Source organism: Vipera ursinii, assembly GCF_947247035.1.
Source record: "Vipera ursinii genome assembly, chromosome: 7".
NCBI lineage: Eukaryota > Metazoa > Chordata > Lepidosauria > Squamata > Viperidae > Vipera > Vipera ursinii.
Window position 1 is genome coordinate 51662577 of NC_139521.1, and position 15442 is coordinate 51678018.

General features: G+C 37.0%; 1 protein-coding gene across 2 annotated transcripts in view; it reads right to left on the reverse strand.

Annotated features, from left to right (window-relative positions):
• Positions 1 to 15442, reverse strand: part of LRBA (LPS responsive beige-like anchor protein) — a 370314-nt gene that overhangs the window by 239171 nt on the left and 115701 nt on the right. For both annotated transcript variants that reach the window (XM_083367801.1, XM_083367800.1), the window contains exons 35-36: positions 8857 to 8921; positions 5235 to 5343 (exon numbers count right to left, since the gene is read on the reverse strand). In XM_083367801.1, coding sequence (XP_083223927.1) covers positions 5235 to 5343; positions 8857 to 8921 — 174 coding nt within the window. The remainder of the gene's footprint in view (positions 1 to 5234; positions 5344 to 8856; positions 8922 to 15442) is intronic.

Sequence of the window (15442 nt, forward strand, 5' to 3'; positions counted from 1 at the left end):
CTAATCCTGGTGCTTCTGAGCCCTGACAACCCTGCAGCTCCAGCCGTCTCTCGCTCAGGCTTGTGCGGTGCTGCCACCGGTTCAGCTCATTCCCCTCCCCCGCTACCACTTTTCTAGGATGGTCGCGTACCACCTGCCATGTGCCAATGTACCACAGGTGGTATCCATACCACTGGTTGAAAAGCCCTGGCCTAGATAACATACGACTAATCAGATTCTTATTGTGCAGGGCATAAACAAAAAAAGAACAGCAAAAGACGCTACTTGAAAGTAAAGCCTCAGTATGAAATAAGGGAATGCTAAACAATTTCTTAAGGTTGATCAACCGGATTTTGGAAGTCAACCCTGTTATATCTGCACTTTGGGAAAATTCTTGTATTTTTTTCATTATGTTATCTTAATTTCTTGTTTCCCAAATTTCTGGCTTTCATCTAGACTAAATGATGAGGGCTCTTGACTTGCCTACAAGTGTGCAGAGGATGCATTTGACCCAAAAATGCCCTCCATGAAACTGTGCCCATCTGAATCTATCTGTAAATTTTTATTGGTGGAAAGGGCAGTGTATCATCAAATAGCCTTTTAGCACTCTGGGCACTTTCAGAAGAGGGAGAGCCATGGCACCACCACCTCACCTCGGCTCACCGGAGACCAGACTAACCCCATCATCATTTACAGGTAACCTTTAAATATAATATATATTAATGGCAAAATATTGTATAATTCATTTGTATTATGCATGACTGAATAATTTGAGAATAGCTTTTGAATGACTCTTCACAGGAAATTTGGCAAAATTATCACAGCAAATCCTTTAATTATTCATAGTTTCTTGGCATAAATTCTACCTTCATGTCATAGAAATAGGTTCTTTAAAATATTTCCCTTATTAGGAGTTTTTTTTAATTAGCAAATTATATTTTGGATTTGCAACTTATATTTATATGTTCACAACTGATTCAGTTCCGTTCTGCCATTCATATTTTTTAAACAATTTCATTCTTCCTGAAACTATCCTTAGACATCAATGGATATTGTATGAGTTAAATAGGAAAAGCCCTGATTATGAACAAAACCTTCTCTTTTACTTCAGATTTTGATAAACGGAACTGCTTATTTTTGTGATTTCTGTTTAAGTTCAAGATGATATCATTTAAACCCCTTGAGCCATCATGCTTAGATAGAAAAGAGTCAAGAGAAATTCACATTAGAAGTGCCAGACAACATCTTGTGAACATTTCAAACATATAAGCAATGCAAACAAACCAAGAAAAACAATAAATATCATACAAAAATTGTTGGGGCAACAAAATAAAATTTTCTGTTTTGTGTAACTATTCTTAGGTGAAAAGGTTAAAGAAGAAAATACCACTAGCAACTGGAAGAAAGGAGCTATCTAATCAATGAGGTTTTGTCAATCATAGTACACTGATATAAAAGCAGAGTCTAAGCTGTCATCTTTGTCCCAGTTGAATGATTATAAGGCAGTAAATTAAAAAAGATGTATATTTTATTTCCAGAGGACTGTCTACCAACGCATGATACTTTAACAAATAAAACTTACCCTACTAGTTCACAAGTCAAAATGACACTGTACATATATGACAACATTTATGTTTGTAGAAATGGATAACCAACTCTAGATTAAGTCAGACAGCTTATTAAATAGTGCCTAGCTTGAAGCCAGCACAGATTTTAGAACATTAAGCCTGTCCACAGAAAAAAAGATAAATAAGTAAACAAACTTTTAATATATTACTTTAAAAATGGTTGTGTTAAGGGGAAAATAGGAGGAAGGAGCATTATGTACATTTGAAATACCGTATTTTCCGGCGTATAAGATGACTGGGCGTATAAGACGACCCCCTACATTTCCTGTTAAACTATAGGGTTTGGGCTATACTCGCCGTATAAGACTACCCCTCTTCCAACGCACACCAAATAAAAATTAAAAAACATCAGATTTGATTTTAATATGGTAATTTTAATTCAAATGCTTATGACATGCAGGTGCTTAGTAGGAAAACTGTCACTTGTAAACATAAGGCTGTTTGTCATCAAACATGTAAACATAAAACAGTGCAAGTGGATTAAACAATAATAATAATATTAATATTAATAATAATAATAATAATAATAATAATAATAATAATAATAATAATAATAAGAAGAAGAAGAAGAAGAAGAAGAAGAAGAAGAAGAAGAAGTTGGAGGGGACCTTGGAGGTCATCTAGTCCAACCCCCTGCTAAGGCAGGAAACCCTATACCATTTCAGACAAATGGCTGTCCAGTCTCTTCTTAAAAACTTCCAGTGTTGGAACATTCACCACTTCTGGAGGCAGGTTGTTCCACTGCTTAATTGTTCTAACTGTCAGGAAGTTTCTCCTTAGTTCTAGGTTGCTTCTCTCCTTGATTAATTTCCATCCATTACTCCTTGTCCTGCTTTCAGGTGCTTTGGAGAATAGCTTGACTCCCTCTTCTTTGTGGCAGCCCCTGATTCCAGCAACTATTCCCTATTTTCCTAATTAACTTTTTCACTTTTCCTAATTCACTCTAAAGCTTTCACTGCGCAGAGCCTTAAGTAACACAAGCTGCCTGCAATTAGTGCAGGTTCGCATCCCACCAGGCTCAAGGTTGACTCAGCTTTCCATCCTTCCAAGGTAGGTAAAATGAGGACCCAGATTGTTGGGGGCAATAAGCTGACTTTGTAATAATGCTGCTTGGGGGGAGGTGAAAGCGCTAATAAACAGGCATATACACAGAATGAAGGCTATTGCTAAGCACATTGATTTGTGCTTTAAATTGTAAGCCACTTTGAGTCTTCGGAGAAGGGCAGGATATAAATGGGATTTTTTTAAAAAAAGACCAAATGGGAGATCTGCTCCAGGTTTTCCAGCCAGCCCGCCCAGTTCCTAAGTCAAATGTGTCCTTAGAGCTAAGCCGCTGCTCTGGCTGCTGCCTTCCCCACCTGCCTTTCAAGTTGGGATATACTACAGCTGCTCTTCAACTTTAGAAGAAAAGACGCCCAGACCCCAGCCTGTAAAAAATCACAGACTGCAGCTTCTTCTCCAATTGGTCCCGCTTTCCCTGCGCAGACTAAATGGGAGATCCGCTCCAGGTTTTCCAGCCAGCCCTGTCCCTAAATTTTCAGCACCCGGTGTATAAGACAACCGCTGACTTTTGAGAAGATTTTCATGGGTTAAAAAGTAGTCTTATACGCCGGAAACTACGGTATGTATTAAAACAATAAAGGTGGGATAAAAATCTAATAAATAAATAACCTTTGTTTTTCATTTATATTTAATTTTTGTTCCATGTTGATATCATGTTAATTTTTATGTTTTAATTTCATAATAGATATTAGTGAAGCTGGTTTTTGCTATTAACATATCACTTATATTTAAACAAATATTTTTAAAATTTCAGTTTATTTTTTGTTGTAACATATACTCAAATGATTTTGTACACCAATTTTGCAATATACATTGAAATACAAATGTAGGCTGTGGCAAAATATAAGATTTAGATACTATATAAAATTATCTCCATTTTCTTTATCTATGAACCATGTTGTTCCACAGGTCCGGCGTAAAGTTATATACATGGTTGAAAGATTGTTTGGAGGTTAAAAATATTTAAGTCATACAAGCAGAGCAGTATCCTTGAAAGCATGAGATACAAGAAGATTAAAGAATCATACTGGTAAGGTTATAGTTTGCCAGATCCATTTGCAATACAGGTAGTGCTTGTTTTGCAATCATGACTGGTACCAGCAATCTGGCAATTAAGTAAAGTGGTTGCTTAGAGAACCACCTCAATTTTAAGATTTTACTTCAGCTTTCCTCCACTTTACAGACTTGTAAAGTTCGTAAATGCGTGGATTGATTGCAAAGTTATTTTTTCATTATTTTCAAAATGGCAAACAGTCACTAAATAAGGCAGTAGGCAAACAATCAATCAAGAAATGCATTTCGAGGAACAAAATGTATAACTGCACACCATAAGACTACTATCAGAATACAATGTCCTAAAAATTGTGTTCTGAAAAATATCTATGTTTGTGCAAACATGATATACAAAGAGATATTAAAATGTTTCAGAAATAATATATGTAAATTTAATTAACTTTACCTGAAACAAAACTAAGTAAATTGCAATCATGTATGCAACTTAGTTGTAGAATGCAAAAGTTCACTTTATATTTTTATGTAATGAAATAGAGGACAAGTTTGTGGACTAATCCCTGCAGTTTTCAGAAAGGCTTGCCACTGCCTCCATCCTAGTACGAATTTTAAAATTAATAAAGAAACCATGGATCATGTTTGTAATAAAGTAGAAACATTTATCAGTATTACACCTATTATAAACTAATTTCTGGATTAACCAACTAAATTAATTATACATTTAATTAAAATTCCTTTATATTTTAAACCAAAGTATCAGTCTCAAATAACACCTCTGTTTCCAAAAACATCTCTAGGCCTTGAAAAACCCCACTGACATTCGCAGAAGATAAAAACGCTACATGACTGTAGCCATCTTCATAACACAAAACCTAAGGCAGTTTTAGATTACCTTAGACATAAAAGCTGGTGATTTTGGGCCGCTGACTCTCTTTTAGGCCAACTCACCTTACAAGGTTGTTATTGGGGGTAAATAGGAGGACAAAAGAGTATATCTTGAATTATTTATAAAAATAATAAAGGTGAGATGAAAACAATCTTTAGAAAACCAATGCAAATCTGTTTATATAGATAATTTAGCATATTTTCATGAATACCTATTGGCCTTAAAAGAACACTGACAAGACTAGGACAGGACTTCAGGGAAGACCATCTAGTACTAAATGAACAGAAAACTATAATAACATTGCATTCACTGAATTATATTTCTATATAAAATAGGTTTTTTTTAAAAAAAATTATCACCTGTAATAATTTCAGAGAAAAATAAATATCATTGTTCAAGATACAATATTGATTCTCAGCATGAACAGCAACATTTAAACATTAAGAATTTAATACTTCCTAGCTACCTAATATAAAATGAGAGACAAAAAAAGAAAAGAAAATAGACATACATAATTAGCCAGTGCTGTTTACAAAGCAAACATTAAAAATGAAAAATTCTCTATATCCAAATTCCCTTCACTTTTACTCTGACATGAAATGTCCATGTCTCAGATTAGAACTACATCTAAATCAATTATTAGTGCATTTTCCAAGAAAATGGCTTACCTCAAATTCAGCATGCCTGTGAACATCTTCCGCTCTCTGCCTACTCAAGATAAATTCTGCTTCATTTGCTACCCTCACTAAATGATCCTTCATTGTTTGACTTAGCAACCTATAAATGCAAAATATTTAGGACAAAGAAATTGTAAATTTATAAAATAAAACATTTTATAATATTTAGCTACTGGAATAAACAGAGCCAATAATTGTGACTGACTACCTAAAACAAATTTCCTGTTAACTCCAAGAGATAGAGCTTTGTTTTCAGCAAGATGCAGATTCCACTGTCATGTGCTGACTATTATACAAACAAATTTCATCCTCATGTAAGTATATAAGGAATATGTATTTGTTGCAAGTAGTACCAAATATATGCAGCTATTCTTGAAAGAAAGTGGAAATTGGAAATCTAATTGCACAAAGATAGTTAAATGATCAAAACAAATAAACAATGCATATGGCAAATAAAAAATGAAATTCTAAAAACACATTCATAGATGAAATTTTTAATTCAAAGTACAAAACACTAAATTTCTTTCTCCATTCTTTCAAATGATTTTCTTTTGATATCATTTCTACCTTCATCATTTCCTTTACCCCTTTTAATGTTCTGCTCAGTTATTTACTATGGTTTTATATCAGAAGTTATTGAAGTATTATGATTATGAACAGAGAACATTGGCATTAACTTGTAGTTTATAGCAGCATAGTTCTCAACTAGCTGCATATTATATTCAAAACCAAATATATTTATGTGGTATTAAATCAATTAAAAATAATAATTACAGAGTTTTTGTGAGGAAATGTATCCCAGATAATTTTTAATGAAAAATTATTGGGATACATTTCCTCACAAAACCTCTATAATTATTTTATAATCAGTATAATAGCTTTTGTTTTTATTTTACATTTTTATACAAATAATATGACTGATTATCTCACCATATCCATGCATTGAAGCCAGGCTTGCAAACCTTTATTATACAACAAGGATGACTTATTTTGAAATTTGTAGATTTATTATTTAACTAATCATGGCTTATAATGCCTAAAAATCACTTCTGCTTTTCTTCCCTCTCTGTCTTTGCCTCCTTTTACTACCAATATTTAAGACAGATTTCAGAAACAAAAATATTTGAATTCACAAGCTAAATAGTACAACTATTAAATTTGGGTGCAATATACTATACAATGTAAGCATAATTTTTCTTAAATATATGTCAATTTTATTACTGTTTACTTCTGAAATCTGTATATTTTTACAAATATATATTCTCTGCCAAGGTGGTAACAAATCCTGATGTAAATATATCAAGCAGAAATATTAAAATATAAAGCATGCCTTTAACACTAATATTAAAAATGCTAAAATATAGTTTTATAGACAAAAAACTTAATAGCATTTAATATAATATTTATACATTATTTTCAAATGTATTGTTATTCTCTCTGTGTAATTTTGATTGTTTCAGTTTAGTTTATTTCACTTAAAATAATTTTGAACTGAAAATCAATGCATTTTATCCAAATTTTGAAGAAGACTTTGTTTACCCTCATATGCATTAGTCTTTGCACTCTAAAATTCACTGCTATTTTAACACATCCTGCTACTGAATACACACTTTTAGATTATTATTTTAAAAAACTGTTTTATCTTTTAGGAAAAATTTATAAAATCTCGGTGGGGATTAATGTCTTTGAGTGTCATGAATAAATAGAAAACATAGAGAAAAACATAACTGGCTAGACCACGGGTCGGCAACCCGCAGCTCCGGAGCCACATGCGGCTCTTTGAGCCGTCTCCTGCGGCTCCCAGTCGCCCGGTGCACGCGCACCTCTCCGAATGGGCAGAGGTGTGCGTGCACCACTCCGAACGGGAGGAGGTGCGCGCGCACCACTCCAAAGGTTTGGAGAGCTGCACGCGCACCTCTCGGAATGGGCAGCGGCAGTACCCGTTTGGAGACCTGCTGGTGCCGGTTTGGAAAGCTGCCGCAGCCCGCAACAACTTTCTGAACCGGCACCAGCAGGTCTCCAAACGGGTGTTCGGGCGGAGGTGCGCGCGCACCTCTCCAAAGGTTTGGAGAGCTGCGCGCGCAGGACACCTGCACGCGCAGCTCTCCAAACCTTTGGAGAGGTGCGCGCGCACCTCCGCCCAAACACCACACACCTTTGGAGAGGTGCGCGTGCACCTCCGCCCGAACACCCGTTTGGAGACCTGCTGGTGCCGGTTTAGAAAGCTGCTGCGGGCCGCGGCAGCTTTCTAAACCGGCACCAGCAGGTCTCCAAACCACACCTCAGCCCGAACACCAGCAGGTCTCCAAACAGGTGTTTGGGCGGAGGTGTGCGCGCACCTCTCCAAAGGTGCATGCGCACCTCTCCAAAGCTCTCCAAACCTTTGGAGAGGTGCGTGCGCACCTCCGCCCGAACACCCATTTGGAGACCTGCTGGTGCTGCACAAGCAAGTCTGCAAACGGGTGTTCAGGCGGCAGTTTGGAGGTCCCGTGGGTGGCTCCGGCGGCGGCCAGGCTGAAGGCGGTGCCGCAACCCAGCGCCCGTCACCACGGAGACCCGTCGCCGCTGGCATGCAGGTGCGTCCACATAAAAAAAGTGGAACCGTGTGCGTGTATCCATGCACGCGCATGCGCAAAAAACAAAACATTTTGCACATGCGGAAAACATTTTGTTTTATGCGCATGCACGTGTGTGGATGCACGCGCGCGGCTCCCACTTTTTTTTATGTGTGATGGAACCGGTTCCCAGTGGCTCTTTTGCTTTTTCAGGTTGCCGACCCCTGGGCTAGACCATCAGTTACACTATCTGCGGATTATTTTGAAGCATAGCTCCCAATGGTATTTGTGTAGACTATTTCATCTCAAACATCTGAAGTTAGGAATGAAAAAGACTTGCACTTCAGAGGAGTTAGTTTCCAGATTCAGATATCAAAGCCCTTAACTTTTATTTTAGAAATAAAATTATATCCACGTAAACATTATCTGCAATGCTTAGCACTGACTTACAGTTGCTTTATTTGGAAACATCTGTACTAAAAATGAACTCGAAAAACTGAATTAACATTTACTTTAAAATAACTGGGACCTTTTGTGAAACTATAAGTTAAGGAATAATGCAAATTACAATGTATTTTTATATTGAAAATAGTTATGCATAAATGGTTATTTTTTTAAAATGCTGATCTGAAAAAAATATATCAATCCAATATAAGTTCTAGCTCACCAAGAGTTAAATATTAGGCTCTGTTAGTAGCTGACAAGCTATTGTATTTAAGCCAAAGAAAACATGACCGAGCCCTTGTAACTTATTACAATCAACTCAGAAGGGTTAAAACAACATGTATCTTCTATAAACATATTGTGATTACAAGTAAAAAGAAGCTAAATCTTAAACTATTACCACAGAGTATTCAGGATGAAGAGTATTTAGAAATTAGATCAGACCTAAGAAGTTAACTATCCAAAAGAATGTGTAGCATATTTCTAAATAAAAACATTTGAAAACTTAATTGTAAGTGATCAGAGGAGGTAGATTTGTATGCTTAATCACTACAAAATAATAGTATTAAAGCTAACACGAGATAAGGATACATTTAAGCTAACTAGGAAGTTACCTTCCTTCATTGACAAGTTCAATGAAAGCTAGGCCTGCATTCTTCTGTATTGAGTTCTGCCATTCCTATAATACAAAAATGATAAAAAAGATAATTAAAATGTATTAAAAGAAACAATTGTTTTGCTTAACTAGTAAAAAAACTTTTTTATGACAGATAAAAAAGACCATGAACAAAATCCTAGAGCTGATAAAATATCACATAAGCTGAGTTCACTTATTGTCCTATAGTATTACAAGTTATTATGGCTAGCTTCATGCATGTCAAGCCAAGTAAAAAAAAAACAAACAAACCAGAATATGGGATAGGTGGTATATGAACCATTATGTGCCTAATATCTACTCCTAAATTTAAGTGAGTTAAGTGTTAAGTGAGTTTTGCTCCATTTTACAACCTTTCTTGCCACAGCTGTTAAGTGATTCACTGCAGTTGATAAGTTAGTAACCTGGTTAAGTGAATCTGGCTTCCCGGTTGAGTTTGCTTGTGAGAAGGTTGCAAAAGATGATTACATGACACAACAACAATCATAAGTATGAACCAGTAAAAGTTTCCCCCATATATATTTTAATAGTGGATGAAAGGGGTGAGGAAGAATATAATGCCTATTGCCTGTCATATTTAATCCAACATTCTAACACACTATACATATCCTATATTGCAATTAAATTCATGGAGCCAAGTGCACTGTTATGTCAAGATATTTGTTATTCTTTTCCCTAAAGTGTTAATAAAAAAGTATTAATAAAAACATTAACAGCCACAAAGCCAATCACTAATGAAATCCAATAATTGTAACATCATTTCAGCAGTTTAAAAAGAACTGCAACAAAAAACAAACTCAACAAATTCAACTCATAATTAATCCATATGGTGTGGCTGTAGTATTATTATTTACCCTTCTTGCTATCTTCTTTACTTCCCACTTTTATTGGTATTTTATTGGGAAGGTAACAGCGTTCCGTGCGCCTTTGGCGTCTAGTCATGCCGGCCACATGACCACAGAGACGTCCTCGGACAAGCGCTGGCTCTTCGGCTTTGAAATGGAGATGAGCACCGGCCCCTAGAGTCGGAAACGACTAGCACGCATGTGCGGGGGAACCTTTACCTTTACTATTATTATTTATACAATATTATATTATACAAATTCCTTGTATGTCTGATCACACTTAGCCAAATAAAGTATTCAATTTGGTTCAAAAATTTCATACCTATTATAAACTGATATTATTTTCTATTCCTATAAAATGTATCTTGTTTCCAATATCTCTCATCATACTGAAACTTATTGAAAATTTGTCAATATTTTATAACCAGGAGCTAGAATGTAAAATAGTATTAGACCAGTAATATGAATTGCCAGAAAACCGATTGGGCCATAAGTACAAGATCTACATCTAGATAATCTTTTATAATTTAGAATCTTTAAAAACAGTTCCTGGATATTGGAGTAAGAAGCTGGAATGTGATCAGCAGCAGATGAAAGTTTTGCTTTCATGCCAAGGCAATGTAGATCTAATCAGACACTTCAGATTCCTGACATATTGGACACCTCTGCTTAAAAAGAAACCTGAGATCTGAATACACATATATGGATCTGTATACAGTTTATGTCCTATCAAGCACCAGATATAACAGTGTCTTTGGTTGGGGCAGACATGCAATTATGAGTTTGTATGTACATGTGCATGCATGTGTATATGCATTCAAGAAGTTATTTTATGTTCATTATAATTACATTATTTTCTTCATCATTAGAAAACTGTCTTCTAATTAAATTATTTTCATTGGTCAATAGTATTTCCACTTCTTCCACTTCTTCTAATTCTATTCCACCCTCCAGGTTTTCCAACTAACTGAGGAACAAGGATAAAGATGGCCTCCAAATCTCAATTCATGTATCACACACAGTATCCTATACTTTCCTGATGTTTGAATGTTCCTCTCTTCATGCCAAAGAATTGAATGGGCAGCCCATGAATGTGAAGTCAGAGGGTTGCCCATTCCAACTCTTTAGTATTGAACTTAATTATTTATGAAGGAATAGCATGTAACATTAAATTTTGATTGTTTATGGCCATAAAAATTTAATTTGGCATTGAACCATCTATATATATATTCTTCTCCAAGGATGTAACTTTGCCGAAAACTTTATCTGAGACACATTTTTCTCTTATACAATGCAAAGGGTCTGCTTTCATAAAGTCATGATAAAAGTGCTCAAGGTCCACTCTTTTACAAGTTGCAACAGATGATCAACATTAAGCCTATATCAAGCTTCTGGGGTTGAATTGTACAAATGTGTTCTATTAGTATACAGCCTGAATGTTTGGCAACTTCATTCTTCAAGACAAATGGCAGCTGCTGCCCTTTGAGGTCTCAAGTCAAGTCTTTAGGGAAGCTCAAAGCCCAGGTGGGGAAGGGGGAGGCCTGTTCATTAGAGACTGCTCCAGGCTAAAACGTTCAAGGCAGACATTAGAAATGTATGTAAGACTTTTTAATTATAAAGTATAGTGAAATATAAGAAGTAAGTCATTCATACCCTTTGTTATGTTACATTCATATTTATATACTAGTTATAGAGCCTGACTTCCATCTAACCAACCATATTGCTATATTTACCCAAAAGGAACAATTATACAACCGTGTAGGCATACACACATTTTTATGTTATATAAGCCACTTTGTGCCCAATAAATCCCCAATAGGCATACACACATTTTGTATGTGACATCCCATTTTCAATCAATGTCCATAGGAAAAAAACAGGGAAAATTTAGACTTATTAGTGCATAAAGGAAAGGAAATGCAAATTCTGTTTGTGTCTAAGGCACTTTTGGTTTCCTCTTATGCTGTGATAAAGAAAGAAAGAAAGAAATGCTGAAGACAGTATTTTTAAAAGGTATGGGGTAATTCTGTTAACTACTAAATCTACCTGATTTAAAATCAGATTGAGATTACTACAGAAAAATGTTTAACAACCATGATTGTTTGAAAAATGTAAAGAAAACAGTTTGGGAATGATTTATATGAATGCATAGTGCTGAAGTTAATTACAACTAACCCAATAAAATAAAACCTGTATTATTATACAGCAAGTAATAACCTTAGACAGAGAAACCAGAGCTCTTTCTGTTCTTTTGCATGCTCAGTTCCACAGCACACTACATTAAGAATTAAGTAAGTTGTAAATATGTCATACAGAAACAGCACTCTTTAACTAAAAGCAGAAAACTCTCCTGCTGCTTCAGCCATTTTATGCTACACAATAGTATGCTACACAATAGTATGCTACACAATAGTATAACACCAGTTTATTAGGCAAACTTCCTATAAACTGGTTTTATACTATTGGGTAGCAAATTCCTGAAAAAAAACCTCACTATAGAATTTAATTCTAATACACAATAAACTTTTACCAGTAGTCATCCATTTACGACTGTACTTGAGACCACAATTTTGGTTGCAAGTTGTGATGGTCGTAAAGTCAGTAATCATGTGACAGGAACCAATGACTTTTTGGGACAGTCAGTGAATAACGTGATCCTTCAATAAACGCTGCAGTTGTTCACTATGTTTTTTCCCCAGAAACTTAAAGTAACTACCTATTTCTGGCAGAAATATTGTAAAATCATTGTCACAAGACCACAGGGCACTGCAAACAACAGTAAATATTGCCAAATTGCCAAGTGCCCAAAATGTGGTCACCTGACCAGATGGGCAGGACATTCAAACTTCAGAATTGGATCAAAAGTCCCATAAATCTGCTGTATGTTTGAACAGACGCTAAGCAACCAGTTATAAGTCAAGGACTACTGTATACAATCAGAAACTATAAGGTACTTCTGTTTGTTTTAAAAAATACATAGTACTAAGCCTTATACTGATACATAAAGATATGTCTTAAGTGTCATAAACCCATTTTACAGAATATTCTAATGATACTTTCTTCTGAGGACATATGTACAACCATTGGGGGAATTATGCTATTAGGAAAATAAAAATGTAGTTGGAATTATGTTACTTAACTTTCTCATTTTATCATTGTCAAAACAGTCACAGAACACATTAAGTATCTTGAAGGCCCAGCTCTGTGAATAATGAAATAATTATCTGTTTAATTCTTACCCAGCTGTATACAATTAATCGAACTAAAATCCTGAAAATGTGGGTAAAAGTAACTGGACCCATACAGAATATAATAATTCTGATATGAATATCAATAAGGAAGACAGTATACTAATAAATGTACTATTCTCTCATTTAATCTATATCCGTAAAGTACGAATACTCAGTATCATGAATAGTGAAAGACAAAATAATGTTGTATCACAAGAGGTGAAAAAGAGATTGACACTGATCATGTAATTTCATTTGTAACCATGCTTTATATAAAACTCTTACATCAAGGGTCACCAACCTTTCTGGATTGGTGGCCCAGTGGGAGAGGGAGGTGGCAGGCACCTTATGCACACATGTGCAAACGTGAATGTGGCCACACGTGCATGTGTGTGTACAAACAGGATGCGAGCACGCACACCACGCAAATGGGGCTGCGAGCATGCACGAGAGTCTCAGTGACAGTGGTGCCTGTGTGAGGCTTATGGTGCTGCCGCTGCCCGGCTCGCACCAATGCTACCAGTGACGGACACTCATGCTGTGGCCTGTAGCGATGCTGCCACTGGCACAAGGCTCGCACCACCGTCCCCGTCCAAGGATTGCACTGCAATGATGCCACCCTGGCGCAAGGTTTGCAAGACTGCTCCAATGTGAGGTTCGTGCCATCACCCCATGCAAAGATTGCACCACAGCCTGCAGCGATGCCACCCCTGTGCGAGGATCACACTGTGGCCTGCAGCAATGCTGCCTTGGTGTGAAGCTCGTGTCGCCGCCCCCATGCAAAGATTGCGCCACAGCCCACAGCAATCCCACCCCAGTGCAAGGCTCACACTGCCACCCCTGCACAAGAATCATGTTGCAGCCCACCTGCCACTTGCAGCACTGCTGCCACCAGCACAAGATTTGTGGCAATGCCGCTACCTGTGTGTGGCATGCCAACACCTACCTGCTGCTTGCGGCACTGCCACCGCCCATACAAGGTTTGTGGCAACAACACCTGTACGATACTAGCAGCACTGTTCTGTACCAGCCTGCTACCGGCCCTGCAGAAAAGGCAGGGACAACCCCTTTACAAACGGCAAGAGGCTGGTATTACGCCTGCCAAATTTATAGCTACAAAAACAAACAAGACACGAACCAAGAAACAGGAGCTTTAAGAAACACGAACTATCCAAGTGGTTGTCTTCAGCAAACCAGCCCTCCCCACACATTCCCCTTATATAGAGTTCAGGGTGTGGCTTCTCTCTGCCTCCTTCTGAGAAGCCCCACTGCCTTCCTCTGTTTACTCCTAATTGACTGCCTCCTGCGTCGGGCGTCCTTGAACAGGGCCAGCTGTGGGTCATCTTCATCCACACTGTCAGGCTCACACAGCTGGGTCTCTGTGGTGACCAAGTGGGAGGGGCCTGGCTGAGGGCTCTCATCAGCAAGATCTTCAACCCCCTCAGCAAGGTCTTCAACACCCCCCTCCTCCTCCTCTGAGTCGTCCGACCCAACTGCCGAACCCACAGGCTGACCCTGAATCACAACAGGCACTGCCACCACCCACACAACACTCATGGCAACGGTGGCACAAGGGGGGGTGAGCATGTGCACACACGTGTGCACTGCTCAGCTACTCATGCAGCCTGGCAACCTAGAGGCCAAGGCTTAGTAGTGGGCCATGGCCTATAGGTTGGGGACCTCTGTCTTACATGAAGTAAGATGAAGAATCCTAGTCAATGAAGCAGCAACAGAAAAGGTCCATGGAGGGAAACATAATAGAACATGCAGTTTTGCTATTACCTTTGAATTACAATCTTTTTGTTTTGCTACCTAATATTGTAAAATATACTGTCTTTTCAAATGCCATGCATGCATAAAGGTGTGTGCGCACACAAATACATATCCATACACAGCCAAGTGAGGCCGCTTAGGTCAACAGAAATTTTGATTTAATAAACCTAAATTGCCAGGGAGAATGATCTTTGTGAAAAGTCACACTATTGCATCATACCAATCAATAAAATGCATGACTTTCAAACATGGCATTTTAATGCAGAAAATGCATGGTAAATTGGAACCAGATTTACTGATTTTTTTAAAGATGGACTCACTTGAATCAATATTTTAAGTCAGCCTGAATCTAATCCATGCATAATTTAGATAGATATAAATTAAAGTGGAAATAGAAATATATAGCTCATAAACTCTAGGTCATTGTAAACTAAACAGTGAAATTGTTAGTAATGTATTATTGATTAATTGATTATGTGCTGTCAAGTCATTGTTGGCTCACAGTGACTACTTACAGTAAATAGATTTTTTCCATGAGTAACAGTGTATTATTTATATTATATTATTTATATTATACCTGTTTGGATATAGTACACATAGTAAACTAAGACATGTGGGCATTATTTCCAGAACTAATGGGATAATTTGTTAATTTGGATAATCTCCAATACTTTTATGATAATACCAAAGAGCCATC